The sequence below is a fragment of the Ciconia boyciana genome, chromosome 7 (assembly GCF_034638445.1).
Source record: "Ciconia boyciana chromosome 7, ASM3463844v1, whole genome shotgun sequence".
In the NCBI taxonomy this organism is placed as follows: Eukaryota; Metazoa; Chordata; class Aves; order Ciconiiformes; family Ciconiidae; genus Ciconia; species Ciconia boyciana.
The window spans coordinates 38923095-38946656 of record NC_132940.1 but is presented as its reverse complement, the minus strand read 5'-3'; the positions used below and the strand labels follow the sequence as shown (position 1 = coordinate 38946656).

General features: G+C 50.3%; 2 protein-coding genes across 2 annotated transcripts; both read left to right on the top strand.

Annotated features, from left to right (window-relative positions):
• The first annotated feature begins 742 nt into the window (after positions 1-742).
• Positions 743-5015, top strand: A4GNT (alpha-1,4-N-acetylglucosaminyltransferase). Its single transcript, XM_072867843.1, has 3 exons — positions 743-859; positions 1627-2073; positions 4404-5015. Exons 1-3 carry the CDS (start codon positions 743-745, stop codon positions 5013-5015), a joined length of 1176 nt encoding a protein of 391 aa, XP_072723944.1.
• A 469-nt stretch (positions 5016-5484) lies between these two features.
• Positions 5485-22059, top strand: DZIP1L (DAZ interacting zinc finger protein 1 like). Its single transcript, XM_072868483.1, has 15 exons — positions 5485-5490; positions 10526-11041; positions 11968-12052; positions 12952-13076; positions 13456-13614; positions 13848-13985; positions 15091-15231; positions 15776-15806; positions 16633-16677; positions 17139-17275; positions 18448-18640; positions 18988-19192; positions 19987-20147; positions 20953-21086; positions 21904-22059. The coding sequence occupies exons 1-15, from the start codon at positions 5485-5487 to the stop codon at positions 22057-22059; spliced, it is 2232 nt and encodes a 743-aa protein (XP_072724584.1).
• The last annotated feature ends 1503 nt before the right edge of the window (positions 22060-23562 follow it).

Here is a 23562-nt window from a genome sequence, read left to right as displayed (position 1 = left end):
GGAACCCAGGGTGTAATGAGAAACTCTGTGCAGTGGCTATGAAAAACAACAACATTTGCTATGCGGCATGGAAAGCTGTACTGATGGGAACAGTCATTGCTTTAATATTTAATTCAATGAGATCTAGCTCTGAGAAATGGATCAGAAGCTGCCACAGCTTCAAGCGTGCGCTTGGCACTTGCAGAGGAATTTCCACAGGGTGTGCTACGCTGCAGACTTATCTATATTCTGGTTGGGTGACATGGCAATGCGTCTCATTAATTAACCAAGTACACAGAGCCTATTTCCTCCCATTCCCTTTAATTAATTAGGCTTTAAACACTTCCAGGCGTTGCTCGGACATTGGGTTGTCATTCAAAGTGTCTCCCCTCTGTTGGACCCTGGCTCATGGTCCCTGCAGAGCAAATGTGGGCTGCTCAGATGCAATCTGGTGGCATTTCAGGAGAGAATTTCCTTGCATCATGAGCCTGTCAAACAGTGCAATGCAGATAAGATTCAATCCTGCCTCTCACCGGCAGGAAATCCCCAGTGCTGTACAGGCTCATGTCATGGCAAGACCAGGAATGAGGAGCTGGGCTGGGCTAATGTAGGCATGAGATGGTTCTCACCTAAAACCTGTCCCTTTTTTGTCCTTTTAGGTGGGTCCCATTGGCCCCAAACCATTTCTGGGACTGAGATTCAGCCCACAGCAGAGCCAGTTTTCCTCTGTGCATCAGTCTCCTGCCTTCAGAAATCCCTTTGCATGCTCCAAAAAGTTTGGGTGTCTTCACCAGGGAGCTGGGCTTTAAGGGAGCCTCATTGCCACTGTAATGGCAAACAAACAATCTGGAAATGTAGATTTGTCAGAACTATAATCCAGGTAGGTCCTAGTTCTTCACTTGTACAAAACCATCCGTTTTCTGTCCTTACATCTGTCTATCTCTGGTCCTTCTGCAGCCCCCATCCCTGCAGGACCCAAGTCCCTCACAGCCTTTGGGGCTGAAGTGTGAGCAGAAGGGCCAAATTGGGAAAAACACTTCGGTGACTACATACTAATGTTTTAGCTTTGGCTGACACATCCTAAACTGTCATCATGATCTTCCCCTCACTGGTACTCACAGCCTCCCTGGCCACCTAATTCCACTGGCACATCAGGGTTTGCTCCTCACATCCCCTGGATATCTCCTGCTTGTGGACAAGGATACGTTGGCACCATGCTGCAGTGCTTGGGAACAGTTTGTTACACCAGCCTGCCCCAGGGATGGGCTTTGGGTTCCTTGCCTTGGCATGGGGCGAGGTGATCCTTCTCGCCTTGCTCTCCCCACTCGCTTCCTTGGTCCTTCCCTCTCTGCCAACCCAATGACTGCGTAGCTGTGCCATGAGACATACCCACGTGCCTCTTCTCCAAGGCCTCTCCTGGTCCCCCATGCCTGGCTGGGGATGAGGAGGTGGGACCCCAGCACTTCACCCCCCAGGGCAGAGCCCTCCGCACCATGAGACATCTCGCCAGGCTTCTCCTAGGGGAAAGGCATTAGCTTCATCAAACGCCCTTCATGCTATGCTGTCCAAAGCCATGTCCTACCATTTCCCAGTCCTGCTAAGTAATAACACTGCCATATATTTTTGCTGTTCCTTGTCTCTCCTTAGCATCCATGTCCGAGGCATGACCCCAAAGGCCCAGGGAAAGCAAGAATGTTGAAGAAAATCCAGATATGCCTCTGCTTCTTCTTTGTCTCGGGCATTTTGTACGAGATCTCCTTGCTGTCCAGCTGCTGCTTCTATATGCCTATGTCCAAGCACTTCCTGACACCTGAGCAGGTCTTGAACCTCGGCAAAAGCATCATCTTTCTGGAGATGACGGAGCGCCTGGAGCCGCCCCCACTGGTGTCCTGCTCTGTGGAGTCTGCTGCCAGGATTTACCAGGACCGGCCCATCGTCCTCTTCATGAAGGGACTTACGAATGACACGGCATTGGACTTGAACTGCAGCTATGCAGCCTTCTCGCTTTTGTCTTCTATGAAGAATGTCTTCATTTTTCCTCTCCAGATGGAAACTGTCTTCCAGGAGACCCCTCTGCTCCAGTGGTACAACCAGGTGAGCGTTATAATAAGGGGAGTATAGGGAAATAGGAAAATAGTTATAAATAGGAGAGGAAAAAAAGGCTGAAGGAGGCTTAAAATGAATGGAGGAACACAGGACTGGCTATGTGAAATTAGTCATTTATTTTTTTGGTTCAGAATAGATTCATTTTTGTTATGTTTTGCAGTGTATTCATCTATCTGTGTATCGAACATATTATCAGCATTTCCCCCCCTATCTGGAAAATCAGATTTTTTGGCAAATGAAACGCTGGTAAAAATAGATTGCATACATGTTTTGATAAAACATCGCTTAATAATCTTTCTCAACAGAAGCTGGTTAAACAAAATGTGCTGTCCAAGTCATCTGAGTGCTTGTTAATGCTGCCACACACCGACAGAGCCCGCAGTAGATAAGATGCAGGAGAGATTTCAGTTTCTGTAATAGCAATATGCAAAACCAAGGTGGGATCTTGTGAGCTCCACCCTGGAAAGAAGTTCCTGGCAAACTGCTTGCAAGTTGCCGTTGTCAAATTTAGAATCACAGAAGTGGAATTAGGTTGGAAAAGACCTTTAAGATCATCAAGTCCAACCGTTAACCTAGCATTGCCAAGTCCACCACTAAACCATGTCCCTAAGCACCACATCTACACATCTTTTAAATACCACCAGGGATGGTGACTCAACCGCTCCCCTGGGCAGCCTGTGCCAATGCTTGACCACCCTTTTGGTGAAGAAATTTTTCCTAATATCCAATCTAAACCTCCCCTGACACAACTTGACGCCATTTCCTCTCGTCCTGTCACTAGTTGCTTGGGAGAAGAGATTGACACCCACCTCACTACAACCTCCTTTCAGGTAGCTGTAGAGAGCAATAAGGTCTCCCTTCAGCCTCCGCTTCTCCAGACTAAACAACCCCAGTTCCCTCAGATGCTCCTCATAGGACTTGTTCTCCAGACCCTTCACCAGCTTCGTTGCCCTTCTTTGGACACGCTCCAGCACCTCAACGTCTTTCTTGTAGCGAGGGGCCCAAAGCTGAACACAGTATTTGAGGTGCAGACTTACTAGAGCCGAGTACAGGGGCACGATCACTTCCCTACTCCTGCTGGCCACACTATTTCTGATAGAAGCCAGGATGCCATTGGCTTTCTTGGCCACCTGGGCACGCTGCTGGCTCATATTCGGCCGGCTGTCAAACAGCACCCCCAGGTCCTTTTCTGCTGGGAAGCTTTCCAGCTGCTCTTCCCCAAGCCTGTAGCGTTGCATGGGGTTGTTGTGGCCCAAGTGCAGGACCTTGCACTTAGCCTTGTTGAACCTCATACAATTGACCTCGGCCCATTGATCCAGCCTGTCCAGATCCCACTGCAGAGCCTTCCTACCCTCAAGCAGATCAACACTCCCGCACAGCTTGGTGTCGTCTGCAAACTCACTGAGGGTGTACTCGATCCCCTCATCCAGGTCATTCATAAAGATATTAAACAGAACTGGCCCCAATACTGAGCCCTGGGGAACACCGCTTGTGACCGGCTGCCAACTGGATTTAACTCCATTCGCCACCACTCTTTGGGCCCGGCCATCCAGCCAGTTTTTTACCCAGCGAAGCATACGGCCCGTCCAAGCCATGAGCAGCCAGTTTCTCCAGGAGAATGCTGTGGGAAACAGTGTCAAAGGCTTTAGTAAAGTCTAGGTAGACAACATCCACAGCCTCATCCACTAAGCAGGTCACCTTGTCATAGAAGGAGATCAGGTTAGTCAAGCAGGACCTGCCTTTCATAAATCCATGCTGACTGGGCCTGATCATATGGTTGTCCCATATGTGTTATATGGTTGTCCCATATGTGCTGCATGATGGCACTCAAGATGATCTGCTCCATAACCTTCCCCAGCACCAAGGTCAGACTGACATTTATTTGACTCCATCTCTGTGCAGGGCAGGCATATTTCCTCTAAACTCTTCCAACTGAGAAAAAATGATTCCAAATACCAACAGTGCCAATGAAAACCCTCCAGCCTGTTTCAAATTGCTGGGTGTGATCAGGAATTGTGTTAAGTGGGTTGTGTCCCCCTAAAATAGCAGGCAATAATTCATGGTATCATTGATTTAACATTGTAGGTTCCATCAAAACACCTGTGAAATGTTCCTGCATTCATTTATATTAACAAAGCATTGCTCTGCACTGCCTCCTTTTCTTATTCCAATAAAATTCAATAGCTGGAGGAAGAAAAGGTGGTCAGTGACATTTGCAGGCATGCACATGCAGTTTTATGGTGCCATTTGCATCCAATGGATGGATGTGGTCCATTCCCTGGCAGTGGCATCACTGTCTCTCCTTTCCAACTCTGCAGGTAGTCCCGGAGCAGGAGAAGAACTGGGTCCATGTCAGCTCCGACGCCAGCAGACTGGCGCTCATTTGGAAGTATGGGGGTATCTACATGGATACAGATGTCATCTCCATCAGGCCCATCCCCGAGGAAAGCTTCCTAGCGGCACAGAAGTCACAGTTCTCCAGCAACGGGATCTTTGGCTTCCCTGCTCACCACAAATTTATTTGGGACTGCATGGAGAACTTTGTTCTCAAGTACAATGGGAACATCTGGGGGAACCAGGGGCCCTTTTTAATGACAAGGATGCTCAAAGCCATCTGCAATCTCACAGATTTCAAAGGCACTGAGGACCACAGCTGCCAGAACATCTCCTTCCTCAATCCCCAGCGTTTCTACCCCATACCGTACCCAGCCTGGGGCCGGTACTACAAGGTGTGGGACAAAAGCCCCAATTTCAACCACTCCTACGCGCTGCACTTGTGGAACTTCATGAACCACAACCGGAAAGCCGTGGTCGCGGGCAGCAACACGCTGGCTGAAAAACTGTACAAAGCCTACTGCCCCACCACATACGAGGACCTGATCCAAAATGCAGAGCTGAGGGATTTCACATGCTCTGAGGATGCTGTGTGACATGGTGTAAGGAGGAGGGGAGTGATCCTTCCAGCCCTCCCCATCCTGGGGCCAAAACACAGTAACCACTGGTGTCAGTAGCTGGCTTTGTAGGAGAAAAGAAAGACCTTTTCATAACCACCATCCCTACTCCCTTGGGACACTAAGGAGCATGTGCAGAATGGTGGTGGGTATCCATTGGACGTAGCCTCCAGTGACACTAAAGGACACCTTTGCCTCAGTTCTGTTTCCTTATAGGTGCTCATGAACCAAACCTTCCTGAATCAAACGGATTTACAGGCCTTACTAGTGAGCTTTTCCAAGGGAAAAGTTCCTAAAGAGATGCATGGCCTCCTGGGAAGAATTTCATTTCTGCACCTCTTGGCGCTATTGGCAGCTACCCATGTCAGAAAATCTGCAAACACAACAGGCTCTGGACTGGGCTGAAGCCTCTGAGGCAAGTGAAATGCAAATGTATAGCAGAGGATGGATGACGGTAATTGCTAATGAAGAGAAGCCCAAACCACTGTCTTCATTAATCTGTGTTTTTCTCACACGAACTTTACACCCTACGTTTTTGAGAGGGACCTTAGCAGTGCAAGTGAAAATAAAATGGTTAATAAACCACCACTTCTCTGAGCTTGCTTTCCCCTGCACACCCCTGGAAAATGAGTCCCATTTTTCAAATGTTTGTGCTCCTGCACTTTTCCTTTGGCCCCTTCCAGGAAGGTGCTGCGCTGCCCCATCCTCTGAGGTCAGTTCTGGCTGCAAAGAGTCACATCTCCCCCTGGAAAGGAGATGCTGAGGCACCAAGAAAGGATAGGGATGGCCCTCCAGGGCTCCCAAATCCCTTTGAAATAAATGGAGTTCAACTGGAAACGAGGTGCAGCAGCTCTGGTCACCCTTGTCCAGCTGTGCGAAAATCCCTATTTAACCCCACCAGGGCACCCAGTGACTTTTTTTCTGGCAGAGAGCAATGCATCCTCTTTCATTTACTTTTTTCCCACGGTAATGCCAATCCACCCAACTCCCTGAAAAGAAGCCCAGCTTGCAAATCTCTTTTGAGTCTGTCTGAACAGCTGTTTTTAACTTGGGAGCAGAAAGGCGTGGGTGGATAGGTCGCCCGTCATCGCATGTTTGCCATCTGCACAATGCTATCTTCTGTAAACACAGCAGCTAATGAGCATGCTGCAATCGGCAGCTCGGTTTCTGCAGCTAGAAATCGCAGCAGGATTAATCGGGAGAAGAAAGCCCTCTGCACACAGGGTTTATGTGCGCTTTGTGCTGTGTTCGGACACTGGGCTCGAGTCTCCTTCCAGCCCTCTGTGTCCCCCCTGCAGTAACTGCTGAAGTCAGTCGAGCTTCACCAGCATAAGGGCAGGCGGTGCCAAGCCGAGCGCTGCAGGTTGTCAGAGCAGCAGCCTGGTGTAGGGGAATACTTGTCATTCCCTTTCCCAGGGTGAAGCTCTCATGGCTCTTGAGTTTCACGCCCTGGTGCTGTCCGCACTGGTTTAGTTTTGCTCCCTGCTCTGTTACAGCGGGTTTTGCCTGCATATGGCGTTGGGAGCTGCTTTTTCTCCAAGACTTTGACTTTCCTGCGCTGAGGCGGTGCAGGGGAGGAGTGTAGGGTTACAGCGCAGAAAGTCCTCCGTGTTTCCCGCAGGGCTTCAGACAGCCCCCGGCTGCTCTCAGCCGCCACTCACCGCCCACGTTCATCACTCTGCTCCCATCCCCGTTCCCCCTCTTCAGCTTATCTGTCTGTCTCTGGCAACAAGTGAGTATTTGCCTTTTTCTGCCCCGTGGCTGACTCTCCAGGCTCCCCTCTCTGCGCAATGGCTGTGTCTGTGGAAGGGAGGGACGGGGGAGAGACTTGACCTGCTCGAGCTCCCTTTGCAGATGAGCTCAGGTGAGAAACGTTTCCGAGGCTCTGTGGTGTTACATAGCGGCTCCTCTGCAGATGAGCTCACTTCTCTCTCCTGCCTGTTGTTTACTGTCAGGACTTTTAGCAAAGCCAGGCTGATGGCAGCAAGCACAGTCGATTTCACCAAAGGTCCTGCATGGAGGCTTTCTCCTGCAGCTGCCCGAGCGAGCCGCTGCTGCTTGGCATGAGTCCCAGGAGATCCCATTTTGGCGAGAGGAGAAGCTGAGAAAGGGAGGGAGGTGATGGCTGCTTTTGGGAAGGGTCCAGAGGAGGGGAGGAAGCTGCTCGAGCAGGTCATGAGCAGAGTCTGGGTCTCCTGACACCTCTCTGCTTCTCAGTAAGGTGTCTCCCAAAGTTTGCAGGCTCCCAGATTTCTCAGGGGAGCAGAGGGATGCTGGCCTGCAGGGAGCAAAGAAGCCCTTGAAGAGTTCAGGAAGGTGAGGGGGTCCCCAGGGTGGTGGTGGGGAAAGGGTGGAGGAGAAGGAAACAAGGAGAAATTTCCCAAAGGCTCAGGGTTGCAGAGAAGAGGACCATGCAACAGCCTGGCCCAGAAGCCATGAGCTGGGACAGCAAACACACTGTCTGCCAGCCTGGAAAATGAAAGGCCATCACACTTTCTGAGACCCAGCTCTACCAGCACTTTGGCAGAGCTGGTTTTCACACAGTGGAGTGGAAATGGTGCAGGTGACCACCTTCAGCTCTAAGCTCTGCTGGGTGGTACTAGCTGCTACCTTTGCGATGGACCTGCACCCTCGAGGCCGATGTCTTCATCACCCAGTGGGCAAAACCTCAGTTCCAGTGAAGGAACAGTAACACTTCTCCCTTGTGTGTGATGAAGACAGCTTTTGCCAGCAGCTCTATCATATCAGCTGACGTTGCATTACATTGCAGCATGGAAGTCAAAATACTTTTACTGCTTTACACTAGCTGAGGATCTGTTCCAGGCAAGTGCAAGTTAGAACTGAAGAGAAGAAATAAATCTTCAGAGCTGGGTTCCCAGGTTGCCTAATGCAGTGGTTTTACTGTACGAACATCCCACTGAAGCCATGGTTGCACTGTCTGAAACCTTATATATATCATTCTGTATGAAATGGAGGGGAAAACCCAGCAGGCTCCAGCACCCACAGGCATGCCTGAAGCAGGTGATGGGGCAATCACAGCCATGCTGCTAAGCAGCAGGCTGAAACATGGCTCGCTTTGGTGCCTGAAGACTTTGTTAATATTAACGAGGTTATGTAACACAGCCTACTTCCTGGGGTTTGCGGTAGATCATTAGGGGATTTTAATTTGTGGTCCCTGCAAACCTCTCCTCTTTAGGAGTGGTTAATTCATGCAACAAAACCTCACCTGCAGGGACCATGCACCATTACCCAACAGGTCTACCTAACATCCAGCTATGAGTCAGGGCTATATTTACACCTGTATATACATATATGTGTATATATATATATGTATGCATGTATATATGTGTACATTTCACTTTGCCTGATACAATGAATTGTGTTGTTTGACATTGCAGTGCTGCTAACAGTATATATATTACAGCAATTACAACAATAATGATCTTTGCTGGCCATACAAGCCTGGAAAGGGAAGGGGCTTGCTGATCTAGTCTGATCTGGTGTTTTTAGGTAGGCACCAAAAAAGATAAAAAATGAGCAAACCCTAGAGGGAAACTATGGTTAACTACAATGTCACACTGATCCACAGACATTCCCAGAGGATTTCATGCTTTGTCTATGGCAGCGTGCAGCCTCTTCCTAGGTTAGCTGCAGCCCTGAATCAAGGCTTTCTTGTCTCCTGTCGTATTGAGGCAGTGGAATAAGAGAGAGAAGGATGAGAAAGAAGAGAGGGTCAGGTAAAATTGTTGTAGAGCTAAAAAGTGCTTAACAGAGCCATCCAGGTTGATCCAGACTGGTTCAGAGCAGTCGTTGACCCCTAGTGTTTACATGCAACAGGGAGAGGCCCCTGTGGGAGACTACAGGCAAAAAGGTATTCAGGTGCCTGATGAGCTGGTTAAGCAGACCAGAGAGAGGCAGAGATGTAAAATGCAGGGCAGGTATTGGCAGGGGAGGAGCAGACCCTCTGTCTCCAAGAGCAAGAGGGGACTTTGCAGAGGGTCTAAATGCTACTGAGGTGGACTGAGAGCAAACCAGCCTTGCAAGGACAAAAGAAGCACCATGCAGATGAAGCAACCCTGGCGGTGAAGCTAGTGGAGACCCTGGAGTAAAGGTGGAAAAACAGTCCTGTGGGATGGAAGATACTCACGGGTTTGCAGACGTCACTGGCTGCAGTATCAGCATTAACCAGCTCCACCCTGTGCAACCCCAGATAACTCCTGGGAAACCCTGTGATTACTCCAGCATCAAAAAAAGATGAGAACAGGATCATTTTATCCCAGGACACATGCAGGCAGCACAAAAAGTGTTTCCACTAGGCTCTCGGTTGGAAAATCCTGCATGCAGGGCTGGCTTAGTCTGGCAGCCCCTTGCCCAGCTCTGCCCTGCCCATGCCATCATCACCCTGTGTGCCTGGTGAGGCTGAACCTTGAAGAAACACAGGTTTGCAGCCTCCCACTTGCAAACAACATTTTGGGGACTGAAATTAGGGCAAAAAAGCTGATTTTGGCACTCTTTCTGCTGCAAACAGGCAGTGATAACCATTGCCCTCTGTTCCTCTTGAGTTAGCAGAGGAGAGCCTAGGAAAGCTTGGCTTTCTTGCACCACGCCTGCAGTTACTCAGCGTCTCCCTGGGTTGCCTGACCCTGTTTGTCAGCGAGCACAAAAGTAGCTGCAGGCTGTGCAGGAGGCACCGGCATGTGCAGGGCAGCGGGCTGGCTGGGAGTGGTGTTACCACCGTAGACAGCACACCCAGCAACACACCAACACTGCTCTGGCTGCTCTGCGTCCCAGGGCGCTCAGCCTGCCCGGGAACCCCATCTGCATCCAAAAACATGGTAAGTGGCCTTTCAGCAAAGAGCTCTTTAAAAAATGAAGTATTTTAAAAGGGGCCAGGTGGGTGTAGCAGAAGGGAAATTGTAACGTGGGGCAGCAGCAAATCCCTAGCTGGAGACTAAGAACAATGTAGGTCTTTTTCACAGATTTAAAACTATGTATTTTAAATACAATTGTTTAATTGTTGTTTAGGACATAGCTAGGAACATGAGCAAACACCACTTCTGGAAACGATCTGGGTTTAGGTCAGAGCAAGGCACCACAGAAGGCAGCCGTGTTGTGATACTAAAGTGTTTACTGTTTATTGTTTGAAAGCAGGCTAATTCTGTTTCCCTAAAACAGGTACACTTAGGAGGGATTTACAAATTCATTCAGAACAGGTTATTCTAAAGAGTTGCAATGTGACGCTTTTAGAAGTCTCCCTTACAAAAAGCAGATGGTGAACAAACTGGCAGAATTTTTTTTGCAGAATTTGGCAAAGCAATAGATAGGAGCTCTGTATGGGGAGGGAAAAGGAAGGGGTTTTGTTTTCTGCCACATATGATAAGCTCTGACGTGCTCCCTGATGCCCACAGTGTGTGCAGGCTGGTGGGTGCTGCAGTGGAGCCAGAGGATGGCTGCGGGGTCAGCCCTAACATGTTCCTCTTGCCTTCCAGCCGTTTTCTGCAAACATTTACAGCCCACTGCACCAGCCCATGCCCGGGGCATCCCCAGGACTCGCCATCCCGGTGGACATCCCCCCCTTCCACTTCCAGCCCCGCCAGGTCAGCATGGACTGGCGTCGCTTCAGCACCATTGATGTGGAGCGGGTGGCCCGGGAGGTGGATGTGGCCACGCTCCAGGAGCACATCGCTGGCGTGACCTTCTGCAACCTTGACGGGGAGCAGTGCCCCCACTGCGGGCAGCCGGCAGACCCCATCCTGCTGACGGTGCTCAGGATGGCCCAGCTGAGCATCGAATACCTGCTGCACTGCCAGGAGCGCCTGGGCACCAGCCTGGCCATGCACGCACAGAGCCTGCAAGCTGCCCATGCTGAGCTGGCTTGCACCCAGCAGCAGGCAGCAGAGCAGGCAGCACAGCTCCAGGGGGCAAAGGAGGAGAGCAGGAGGTGGAAGAAGCTGATTGCCACACAGCAGCTCCTCCTGCAAGCTGGCCCCAACACCTACTGCAAGGTGTGTGGTGGAAAGCTGTAAGGGGCGTAAAGCACATCCCCATGCAGGATGTTCTTTGCTGCATCATCATGCCTTTGTAGCCCTGCCGTGGTTACACCTTGTCCCCAGAAAACATGCTGGCCAGCCCTGCTGCTTTCCCTGGAGCTGGTTCATCACCTTCATGGAGATTGCAAAGTCCTTTCTAGGGAAGCCTCCTTTTTATGTGCTAACTACAGGTAGTCAGAGCTGCCCAGAGTGTGGGAGAGGGGGTCTGTCTCTACAGACCTGGGCTGGCTGGGGAGATCTCACAAGATCCCTGTGTCCTGAGAGATACCTCATGCCAGGGAGACTTTAAACATCCTCCAGACCAGTGGAAGATTTCTGGATGCTCCTGGATTTGGTGGTGATTTTGCTTTTTCCACCCACCAAGCTTTTTCCCACCCTTTCAGCAGGAAGCCTCCTGGCTGTCCCTTTTTGTCTGCTGCTTCTCCATCACCAAATCAATCCACTCACTTATTCCTGGAGAGTAAAAGCCACCCAAACCAGGTAATTTAGGTTCATTCAGCCTAGTCATCCCCACAAGCGCAGCTCTCCCTTCCTCCAGAGCTGGAGCAGGACCCTGTTATAACCAGGACCTCACTGCTGCTTTGGCCACCTTATTGCACTGCTCTGTTGGGGAAAGCAGCATTTTTTTTTTCCCCTGAACAGTATCCCTGCACCATCTTGGCTTCTGCCTTCTTCTGACCCCTAAAGAGGTTTTTCTTTGCTTCAGACAGAAGAAACTCCTAATACCCTCCATCTATGTACCTCTAACATGACAGCCGTGTCTCTTGAGGTCTCCCCTTTTGCTTTAAAGCAGCAAAGCTTTGTCTGCCAGGTAGGGGCTATGGGGAGTGCCCCTTTCTGCAGATCCCAGTCCCTTTGCTGACTTTCCCCCCCCTCTCCAGTGCCACGTCTGTGATAAAGCCTTCATGAATGACTCCTTCCTGCAAGCCCATGTGCAGCGCCGGCACGCAGAGGCCACTGAGGCGGGTGAGCACTAGGACAATTTCTCCCTTCACTTTCCCAGGCAAGTTTTCCCCCATTAGATGTGGATGCTAGAAACCAGAGAGTGACCATCGGAGGTTAAAGACAACTTCTTATAACTTATTCTGCATTTCTGTGAATATTTTACTGAATGCTTTCTGCTTGCTGCCTTTCCCTCCAGCACAGGTAGGACATGCGGCCAATTATGAGACTGCATGAGCATTTAAAGCTCGTCTCTGCACCTCGGTTTCCCTGGGGATCCTCTCCACCCAAAGATTCCATGGGACTGTGGGGATGGAGCTATGTTGGGGAATTTGGGAGAGTGTTTTGCTAGAGTGGGAGAGGGGTTCACCATCCCCATGCCCCTTTTTTGGCAAGGAATTGATGATCCTTTGCAAAACACTTCGAAAGCTGCAGGTGTAACTTGCTGTGTAAGAGCCACGGAGCCTTATTACAGCTTCACCTGCACCTGGTACTTGAACTTGGCAGATAAAAAAGCAACTTTTTCTGTTTGCTGGCAGGTTGAAACACCAGCCCAGAGCTGATGCAATGCAACAGGTTGAGCTTTGCCCTAGAGGCACCTTTCCCGGTGCAGCCTGAAATGTCCAACCAGGGCACTTTGGCTGCTTGGGAGCGCAAGCCCAGTGCAAAGCCACGCTGCTCCATGAGCCACTAATCTCTCCAAGTGTACAAAAATAAATAAATAAATAAATTAAAATAATCAGAGGGCACATCTGTCATGGTTTTTCCTGCAGCTCAGCTACCTGCTTCTCCACCCTGAAGCCCTGCAGCAGTTTTGCTTGGTGCTTTAGTAGGATTCTGCACTCCCCCCAAAGCAAAATCCCAGTAGGAGCTGGCAGATTGCACCCTTGCTCACAGCACCTCTGTTTCCCTGAGCTTTGCAGAGAGGCAGAAGATGAAGCAGGTGGAGCAAATGGAGGATGATGTGGAGGAGCTGAAGGAAAAACTGCGGGACATGCAGCAGCAGCTGGAAGCGGAGAGGGAAGCAGAGAAGCTGTGCAGGGAGCAGGTATGGGGCAAGGGCACTGCTGCCTGTTTTAAAAAAAAATGGGAGGAGAAGTGATGAAACACAGGACACTTTTAAAGCACAGGGGAAAAAGGGAGTGAAAAATATTTTATGGTGGGGCTCATATTTATTTCTTTGTAAAATTTGCCCCCAGAAATTCCTGTGGAAATGTCATGTGGAAATAAGGAATGTGTAAGCGTGCCTGCCCGGGAGGCTGTGCTGCCTCAACCTCCCCATGGTGTGCAGGCAGGCTCTGAGCAGCAGCGGGTGTAATGAGAGCGTTGGTGCTCATCCCACTGGTGCCAGGGCAGAAGCCCCAACCCTTGGTGCTTCTGGTCTGCAACCAAGATATCTCTTGTCCCGATTTTTCCACTCCCTTTAGGAAATTGAGAGAGCTCGCCAGCGAGAAGAGGAGGGCAGGAGAGATTTGGAAAGGTGGAAAGAGGAGAGGATGAAACTGCATGAAGAGATAGATGGCCTGAGGCAGCTCTTCCTCTCAGCATTCAAGGAGGTGGCCAGCAGGAGTAGTGTCATGGAGGGGGTGAGCAAGCACCCCTCATGCTCCTCAAGGCAGGTGAGGGGATGTCCAAGCCTGCCGCCTCACCTGGTCCAGGCGGTATCACAGGTTCAGAGCCCAAAGAGGCCTCATTTCTTTGCTCCTGGGGCATGCAAGCATTTTGGGGTTGGAAGCAGTGGCTGGCCAAGGTTGGACTCCCCAGCAGGATAATTGGATCCTCCTGTGGGACGCAAAGCTCCTTCCTCTCCCCACTCCAGAAACTGCAGGAGCTTCAGCCAAGAGAGGTGGCGGTGTCCAACATGGGGACCCTGCAGAATGACGATACCATGGAGGCACAGGGCCAGACACCAAGCTGGGCAGAGCTGCAGGGTGAGCGGGAGAGAATGGCAGTGCAGGTGAGCAGTGTGGTACCAGTGTCCTTACCCCTACTGCACATCCCAGGAGGTGCATTTGGATGGAGGTGGACCCCTATCCATGCACCAATGTGTGCATCTGCTTCATGGATGTCCGGTCTCAGCTCAGGTTCAGGTAGCAATGGGCTCCTGCTGGTGTAGAACACTGACAGGCCGAGTCCAGAAATGGGATCTGGAGGGTGCAGAGGGCATGTCACAGTCCCAGGTCAGCCCTGCTGCAGGGAAACCCATCTTCAGCGGAGCACTGCAGAAGCTCGCCACATGGAGAAGCATTTAAAGTATCAAATAAACAGAAAAAATGTATTTACCCATGAATCAGCTGCCTTCTCAACATCTAAAAATATCTGAAGAAGGCTTTACCGTGCATGGTACCTCTGAACATGGAGTGGGGTGGGAATGGCACTGCTGTTACAGTTCCATCTGTCCTTTGGGACCCAAAGGGAAGCTGAGTTTCTCTGAGTATGAACACGATTGGGTGCCCATGCCCACAAGAAGCCCCCAGCCTGCAACCTGAGGAGGGAAATGCCTGTGTGCCAGAGGGCAGAGCAGAGGCAGGCACTGAGGCAGAACTGGCCACAGGAGGTCCAGGTGGGTGTCAGGTGTCCTTGGCAGCTCCCAGGCACCTTGCTCAGAAAAGGCCAGGACGTTTCCCTTATGGGTTTTCTCCATCTTAGGTTCAAAACCCAGAGATGTTAGGTCTCTTCAGAAAAAACAGTGATGCCCTCTCTGCAGATCAGCCCAGCGAGTGGTAGCCAGGAAGAGCGGGGCTACGCACTTAAAATGAGCCCTGGCTGGACTTCAAAGCCCAGCACAACAGAATATAGTTGTTAGGTTATCAAGGAGAAAGACTAAATGAAATCCAGCGACCAAAGCTGTGTCCTATTGCAACTAATGAGAAGACACGAGCTTGCCACCAGCAGACTTTGAAGTTCACCATACATCTTCTGCAAGGCCAGATCTGCCCTTTGGAGGACACCTCAATAACGAATAAAAATCAAGAGAGCTGCCCTGGCTGGCGAAGGGAAGAGGGCTCCAGACACATTTTTTCCATGTTCAAGTCTTCTCATTCCTATTTTGCCCCTCTCAGTTGAAGAAAGAGAACAAGACACTCCATGCCACCCCATCCCAGGACCAGCAGGCGGTTATGGACCATGTCCATCAGCAGATGGAGGCCCTCAGCACCTGGCTCAGGCAGCAGCCAAAGGTCATGAAGTCCCAGGAGGAGAAGGCAAGTGAAATAAAAAAAAGGAGGTCTTGGTTCATCAAGAGGGTTTAAGCAGATGTTTAACTCTAAGCAGCCTTAAAATATTGTTGAGTTAAGACTAAGCCTAATTTCAAGCCCATTCTGTAATGCTTTGCTACATTTGGCTCTTCTTTGCACTCATTAAACAGGAAGCATTACATGAATATTGTCCGGCATGAACCATGCCCACTGGGGTGTAGATCACCAGAGCAACACTTTGCATTACAATTTGGAGCATCTTTTACTCATTATCAGATCTGTGAATAGCACATGGGTATAACAGGATGGCATCTGATGTGCTAGTGATCATATTATGGAAAGGAAGGCCCCTATGCTGACCCCTTACAGGTATGGTCTGCTTAAGGGAAATAACTCTTGGGGAGTGTATGTGCCCACTTTAGACTCCTGCTATTTTCTGCTCCTTTTTTAAATGCATTTAATAATAATACTCTGCAGAGAGAGGAAAAATGACCCAAAATTATAGATAAAGAAATGATCTCTGAATGATGCCCAGTCTATTTCTTTACAGATCAAGCTGCTCTCTGCAAGCAAACCTGAAGGTAATGATTGCATTTTTAAAGTGAATCAGTTTAGGTCTAGATAAATTTTTCATAGCTAACAGCCCTTCAGACCACAATGTCTTCTCTGTCTCCCTCTACAAAAGCGTGCCATGGTGTCCTCTCCAGGGAGCTAGCTGTATGTCCTCTTACATGAAGCTGTGGAGTGGACACCTTCCAGTCCCTTGACTATCTGCTGCAACAGCATAGACCACAGCTCTGGTTGCTGGCACAAAACTAATTTGTCTCTTGGGTGGGTTTTGCATTGTAACCATACCCCAAAGGAATGAGATTTCAATCAAGCGCTCACAGCAAACGGATGACCTTGCCTCCTCCAAAATGATGCCAGCGGTTATTTGCATAAAAATAAGGAGCTGAGGCATGCTGTGGTTTCTTCTTTACAGCCTGGGTTTTCTATAATCAAGTGCCAGGGAAAAAAAATGGGGACTTCTCTGCTCCCTAATGCCTGTGGCACAGCCTCAGACCCAGACAGGTGCTGCTGCTCAGAAAACAAAAAAGGCCATAAAACAGGAATGGCTATTAGTGAATATCCAAGGGATACATTGTTGACCTCAGCCCTGAGGGGTAGCAGAGGGCTGTTTGCCCACTGACATCCTCCAGCCAATGGCCTTGGTGGGCGAGCGCTCTGGGGTTTCCTCTGGGGATGTTCTCCAAGGGCTGGTGCGAGACCTGGGCCAGCCTTGGATCCCCAAAGGGACAGGTGTGTCCATACTTTCTGCATAGGAAAACCAGGTGGTGATCCGTGCTTGCTTCTGTGCTGGGGCCTCGGCTCCTCTTTGACCCTCACAGGCTCCTTTCTTCCTTGCAGTGACCTGGGAGGTGACCAAAGTGGTGGCTGATGAAGAGTCATCAGGTGGGTACCAGAGTTGGGACCATCCCTATCCTGAGAGCACCAGGATGAAGCTGGCGTTTGGCTTGGGGTGTTGTGCAGTGAGGATGAGGGGGTGCTGGGCAAAGCTGGTGGTGATGAGGTGGTGGTCTGGGAGTAGAGGGGATGAGCTCGCTGGTCCCCTCGGCTGTGCAGAGTATGACAGCACCATGACCAGCCCTGCTGCCAATGCTTCACGCAGGAAAGCTGTCCCAGGCAGCTGCTGGGCCGTGGGTGGGATTTTGGAAAAGTTATGGGCAGGAATTAATCAAATTAGAGAAGGAATTTGCCGCTTCATAGAGGAATGTCTGCTGAGAGCAACCAGTTGCTTGGTCTGGGACTGGTGGGACCCATGTCCCCAAAGAGGAGGAGGGACCCACCAGCCCACTCCCCAGGGTGCAGACCACGTGTTGCTGTGCTGGTACCAGCACGTACCTTTACTCCAGACAGGGAGGAGGCTGCCCTGGGTGGGAAGCAGAGGCTGCTGGAAGCCCTACGGAGAAATCCAAACCTCCTGAAGCAGTTTCGCCTGATCCTGGAGGAAGTGCTGGAGGAAAAGCTGGAGAGCATGGGGGTCAAGAGGGTAAGTCTGCCCTTTCAGTGCCAGCATTTGCAATGCCAGCCCTGAGCCAGTGCAGGGACACAAAGATTTTTTTGGGGGGGAGAAAAACTGAAACACTAGCAAGCAGTGAAAAAAAAATCCCTGTGTCAAGCAATCACACCCTGAGAGGCAAATGGGAAGGTGGAGGCAGAATCACACGGTAGCACAGGGAATAAATTGCTGTGCTTCCATCTCTGAGGTTGGTTACTATAGTATATCTCCAGCAAATCTTTCTCGCAAGCAGCCTTTCATATGCTAAGTTAGCTAGGGTTCCCTCTCTTCTAGGAAAGGAGGGTGTTTGAGGGTACAGCAGCGCCTGTCACGGGGATTTCAAGGGGACTTTCACTGTCCAACTCCTTTTCATGCCAAGCATATTAAATAGTACCTCCTACAAGTCTTCCCAAGCTCCTGGCAATGCAACACCACCACCTAGCACCTTGCAGAGCTGGTGCGAGGGCAGTGAGCAGGCAGGCAGCAGGCACAGCTGCTGGAGATGCACGTTGCTCCATCGACCCGCATTTCTGAGCAAGGCAGCATTTCTGTTTTGGGTCCCAAAGGCACAAAGAGAAAGCAGTGACTGAATGACTTCTTGTGTGATTGTTTCCTGGAGGTGCTTGTAAGGAGCACTCCTGGGTTCATTTCACGTAGGCTGGAGCCCTGGCATGTCCCTGCTTTCCCTGGCTTGTTATTTGGGAACATTGAGGTGGTGTCAAAAGCAGCAGAGGTGCCCAAAGCCAGGCCCACAGGTGTGCACGCCCCTTTACCCTTCGCTTCTTATCACTTTGCATCTCTACAAGCCCAGCACATTTGTGGTTGCAAAACTTGCTCGAGTTACAAATACCTCTTAAGAGAAAATGCTGCACTTACCCTGTAGCCTAGAAATTGCCCAAAATAGCTGAGATTTACTCTTCAGCGGTCATTTACCAAAGCAGATGAGGGCTTTGCAAATGATGACTGAAGCCTCATTGTGGGCTGTTTGCATTGTGCTGGGGAAACGATGGGTGCCAGGGCTGGTGAGAGCTTCCTTGGGGTTTGGACAGGGCTTGGAGCTTGCAGGATGCTCTTGAGATATGGGTAGTGCTGCCGAGGGCTTGTTTCACCACCCCACACTGTGGGAGGACAACATTAGGCTCCTCAGCCACCCTCTGCTTTAGGTTGCAAAGGGAGTCTCCACTTGGACCTACAAAAGCCTCCAGGCTATGGTCAGACTTCAGCAGCAACAGAAGGCTGAGAAAATTCCCGGTCTCCTCCACCTGAGGGATGAGTTGGTCCGAGCGGTGATGAGGAAAGTCAGGCGATGCAAGAAGTCCAGTGCTACTTTGCCTCAACAGCTCTCCATCATCCCAGGTGAAGTGACCTCTTGTCCTCTCTACATACATGGGGACCTATGGCCACAGGATGCCATTCCCTTACCCAGTGAGACAACAAGACAGAGAAAGTGTAGGAAAGAGCATTTAGGGTGATGCAAGTCTGCAATTGCTCTCTGCTGCATATTGACCTCACGTGGGTTGGCCTGACATTTTCAGGAAAAAAACATCAGTGAAATACAGGTTTAGCAGTGCTTGCAACTCCCTTTTCCCCACTTTTTCTACACGCTGCCATGTTGGGTGGGCTTCATGTCTCCCCCAAGGGCAGCCCACAGGACTACCAGGAGGTGGCTGGTGATTCTCCTTGCTCTCAATATTGCCTCCCAGCTCAAAGCCTGAAGAGCCCCAGGTCCCTTCGTGGGTCACAGCCCATGGTGATACCAGCTGCAGTAGAGCCTGAAGCCTCGCTAATCCCCGAGCCTGCTCCTCGGAGCAGAGCCCGCTCCACCCACAGCCCCCTGAGGACTCCCTGGGGCACCCTGCGGACCTCCAAAGCCAGCAATCATCACCGAGGACTTGTCCCACAGCGGAGGTGAGTCCCATCACCTCCTTTCAGTCTCCAGGCAGGTGGGCAGTGCCTGGGACCCTCGGCCACAACCTGGCCCCAAGTATGCTGAGTGCTGCCCAAACACCAGCACCTTTGGAAAGTGCGGAGTGGTGGGTGATGTGGCACCCCAGAGGGGTTTGTTTGGAAAAGGAGTTTCCTGGGGTCTCCCTGCCCATACGGGCTGACTCAAACAACTCAGCAAAGTCAGACCTGAGGGCTTGTACCTACCATGTGGTGCTGGAGACAAATATGGGGCATTTCCCACTGGTGTTTGGCTCCTTCTTGCCATCCTAGAACCTCTGCAAGGGGATGAAGGAGTTCTCTTGGGGTTTTGAAGCAAAAGTAGTAAAGATGTAAAATAAAAGCTTGGAGAAACTGTGCAGACCACGCAGAGAAGAAACAACATAGGGAGGGTATGAGCTGGCAGCAGAGAGGAAGAGGAGCTCATCTGTGACCGAAAGCAAGAGAGGAAAAGGAGTTACTTGTTTGCTTCAGGAGCAAGAAAAATCCAGATCTAGGTTTTAAACTCAAGCAAAGCAAATGCAGGGCAAGGTATGGGTGTGAGTATTTGTTGGAGATGCCAGGAGGAAATTGTTTGCAGTCAGTGGGTGTGATGGACCTGTCCATGTCCATGGTGAACACAGAGCTTCTCCGTGGGCTAACCTGCTCAGGGTCGGATCGCAGCCCAGAGCATCACAGGGCTTCCCTGCATCTGCTGCAGGAGTGGGAAGGGGCATGCCAGAGCAACCCCATGCCTGACCCATCTCTCTGTGCACCAGTTCAGAAGCGATGCTGGGAGGGAAGAAACCTGCCCCATGCCCTGTGAGGCTAAGCTCTCAGCAAGAGCCAGTGCTCTCTGCGGTGGTGCCATGGGATGAGATGGACTCCGACAGCTGGGACCTGGACTTGCTGCAGGAAATGGCTGGTTCAGGTACCGCCTGTTCTTGTGGCAACCGCTGTGGGTCAGCGAGGTGGTGGGGACAGTCCTGGGTCACCTTCTTCCTGGGGCTGAAGTGGGACAAGTCCTACCCTGCCATCCCCCATACCTACTCAGGCAACGGGGCATTGGTGACTTTAACCATCTGCAACATGTGTGCCTGACCCTGCTAGGGTATTTTTCTAGGGCTCAATAAATCCTGCAACTGTTTCTCTGCAGAGGGAAACCAGACTGTCTAGAGGATGCAGGGAACCCCACAGGACTGAAAGGTCTGTCAAACACAAGGAGGAAAGCTTGTTTTAACTGTCAGCTATATGCTGTAAAACCGGATGTGAACCATGTGTCAGGGAACGAGGTGGGGACTGCTCCTGAGCCCCTTGGAGAGTTCGGGGGGCGGCGGGAGGCACCTCTTGCCCTATGCATTAACTGCAGACAGCAGCAGGTACTCCTTGCATGTGGCTTTGGTGTGTCCCAGGCCAAAATAGAGCTGTCGGTACTCTGCCACACACCACTAGTCCAGGCTGCATGTGTGGATGGAGGTTTCCTCCAGCATCCTTGCATGCACAGGATCATTACCCACCCAGTGCTTGCTCAGGGAGGGAAACCCCTGCGCTTTATGCTATGCACAAAATATTTGCTTCTTGAAACAGCTCCATTGGGACAGGTCAGGACAGTGCTAGTAAGTTTAAGCTATTTAGAAAAGAACTTGCCCTGGGGCAGCCGGCAGTCCCATCCCTTTCCACCGAGCTGTGCCATCACTGTGCCTTGCGGCTCCCCGTTTAACCTGCTTTGCCCTGCACAAGGACAGCCACATCCACGATGGTGAGGCTCTTGGAGAGACGCCTGGATGCAGTGGCACAGAGACCACCTGGTGGGGTGAAACCCTTCACAGCCCTGAGCTCGGCATTGCCCAAAACCAGCCAGCCTACCAAGAAACTCCAGGTATCTTGTGTGAATGTGGCCACAGGGATGTTCTCTGACATAATTTCCATTAAAAAAAAAAAGGCATGTCAAACCCTCTTCTCAGCTCCTACCCCTCAGCAGTGCCACAGGGCATAGCCTGTGCACAGGGAGTTCAAACTTAGAGCAGCAGAGACTTGGCTCTTTGCCCTTCCATCCTGTCACAGTTGTCTGTCCTTCCCCTAATGTTTGTCCATTCACCCTCTTTGAGAAAATAAAAAGAAAAAAAAAAATCATTATTCATGCAATTGGGAGCAAAACACTAAGCACCAGAGAATCGAATTGAGAAAAGGTCTCTGGAACAAATCCAGAGATAATTGGAGTGATGCAATGGTGAAATTATTAAATTACTAAAACAGGACTTAAACATAACCTCAATTTATGGGGGAGAGCTGATGTAATTAAAGTGGTGTCAGTGTCGGAATCAAATTGGTTTTTTAGAAAAAAAATTTAAAAGGATTGTACCCAAGGAAGGCCTGGCACAAATACTGGGAAGATTTTTTTTTTTTCTTATTGCAATGATGATGAAATTCTGGGCCTTCATCTGGCAAAGTTTAAAAAAAAAAAAAAAAGTGAAGCATGAGATTTATGGGACAATTTGCAAGCCATGGAAATAGAGAAAGTGTCTCCTGTGTGGCATCCCAGTGCAATGATGTTTGACCCTCTTTGTTCAGCCTGATGGATCAGCCTGATGGAGAAGAAATCCCTGTTGATTTGTAGTGGGGGAGCACAGGGTACAAATGTGGGGTGTGGGTTGGGCTCTGCTGCTCCCCTTCACCCTCTCTGTGCTCCTCTCCAGTTTGCAGGTGACATCAGTGACCTGGAGACCTCCTCCCTGGAGAACCTGGCCAAGCCACCGGCACTGGTGGCTGCTGATGCTCAGGGGGCCACCTTGGTCCCCAGGGCCCTGGGGAGCCAGGCTGCAAGGGGACACATGGTGGTGACAGGGAAGTGAGAGTCCTCTGCCAACAGCCACTGGATGGTGCCACAAGACCAGAAACAGGCAGCAGCTGCTCTGCAGCCTCCTCAGGGCTGCTTCTGGGCTCCGGCTGCCCCTCTTTTTGGGAAGACCCCAATACTGGGGCTCTCCCAGACAGTACAGGGGGGTTGGGTCCTCCCTGGCCAGCTGCTGTGAATTGCACCAAGGAGGATAAATGCTGTGTGGTCTGAAAATGAGTAATATCTGCTCTCCCTTCACACATGCACATGAGCTATAACACAGTGTCCAATGGTGCTGTGAGCTTTCAGAGCCCCAGCAACTCCCCCTGGACTTTGCATCCCACAGGCTGGGGCCAAGTCTCCAACCTGACACAGCATGGCACTTGTGTGTGGCTTCTTTATTCTTTAAGCAGTCCAAAAAACAGAGAGAGAGGGGAGAAAGCAGGTTTCCTTCTCGTTGCCTCTCTCTTTTCAGGTGCTCCTGAGGGTGATGGAAAAGGTCTCATTTTCTGCTCTAGGAGGAACCTGGCCTCAGTGTACTTCAACAGAGTAACAAGCCACAGTTGCTGTCTCCTTCCTCCTTTCCTTCTTGAATCAGTAGAAGCTTCAACCCAAAGGATAATTTTTTGCACTGTAAACATGACCGCATAAGCCTGACTGCTGATAATGCTCATCTGTGTAAATTAAGTTCATTTTCCTAATTATTTCTGTATTTTATACATTTGAAGCAGTGCATCTTGATCCCTTAAAAGTATGACATTTTGGAAAATGCAACAGGAAAAACTGGCCGTTCCCAGTTTGTCTTCTCTTTTCCAACCCATTCCACCACTGGTTCAAACTTCTACCATTCCCTATTTAACATTTGCATGTTAACGCTAGGGAGCAGAAAGCCCAGCCAGGCCTGAGCAGAGCAGGGTGAATTACTTTCATTTCACTGAACAGCAAACATGCCTTCCAGATAACTGTCCCCAAACATGCAGAAAACCCCCCATATTTTGTAAATCCCCATGTCCTCCATGATGTGCATGTTCACCTGTGTGCTTATAACCACCCATACCACATGACTCTGCAGCAGCATACCTTGAAAAGGATTTTTTCCATTTTAATCATTCAAGTTTAAGAACTATACCTGGCTTGTGTTATTCATTGCTTACAGTGCTATTGCCAGTTGTGTTGTTACTTCATGCTTAGTTTGACAGCTGTTGTTCTTTTTGGTGAGTGTATATCATAACAAGCACTGCTTTTAATAAAGTAAATAAAGGAGGAATGTTTCCACCCCTTTCCGAGCACTGGTATTGGTAACTGGGAAAAATAAATTAGCTTTTTACCTGTAAAAAATTGCAGGTGGAGGTAGCAGTGAGCATTTGCTCCTGTGAGAGGGGTGATGGGAAACCTGTCCTGGTTCATGCACCTCTGCCCTTGCTGCCCTGGGCTGGGCTCTGGTGCTGGCACAGTTCAAAACCAATGGAGAAATACATTTCTGCCCAAAACAGCAAACAGGTAGGAAAAGGGCAGAAAG

Coding starts and splice junctions, on each gene's coding strand:
- A4GNT (XM_072867843.1), top strand. CDS start 743: ATGCTCCAAAAAGTTTGGGTGTCTTCACCAGGGAGCTGGGCTTTAAGG. Junction 860..1,626: donor TTGTCAGAACTATAATCCAG/GTAGGTCCTAGT, acceptor GTCTCTCCTTAG/CATCCATGTCCGAGGCATGA. Junction 2,074..4,403: donor TGCTCCAGTGGTACAACCAG/GTGAGCGTTATA, acceptor CCAACTCTGCAG/GTAGTCCCGGAGCAGGAGAA.
- DZIP1L (XM_072868483.1), top strand. Junction 19,193..19,986: donor GGACTTGTCCCACAGCGGAG/GTGAGTCCCATC, acceptor TCTGTGCACCAG/TTCAGAAGCGATGCTGGGAG. Junction 21,087..21,903: donor AGCCTACCAAGAAACTCCAG/GTATCTTGTGTG, acceptor GCTCCTCTCCAG/TTTGCAGGTGACATCAGTGA.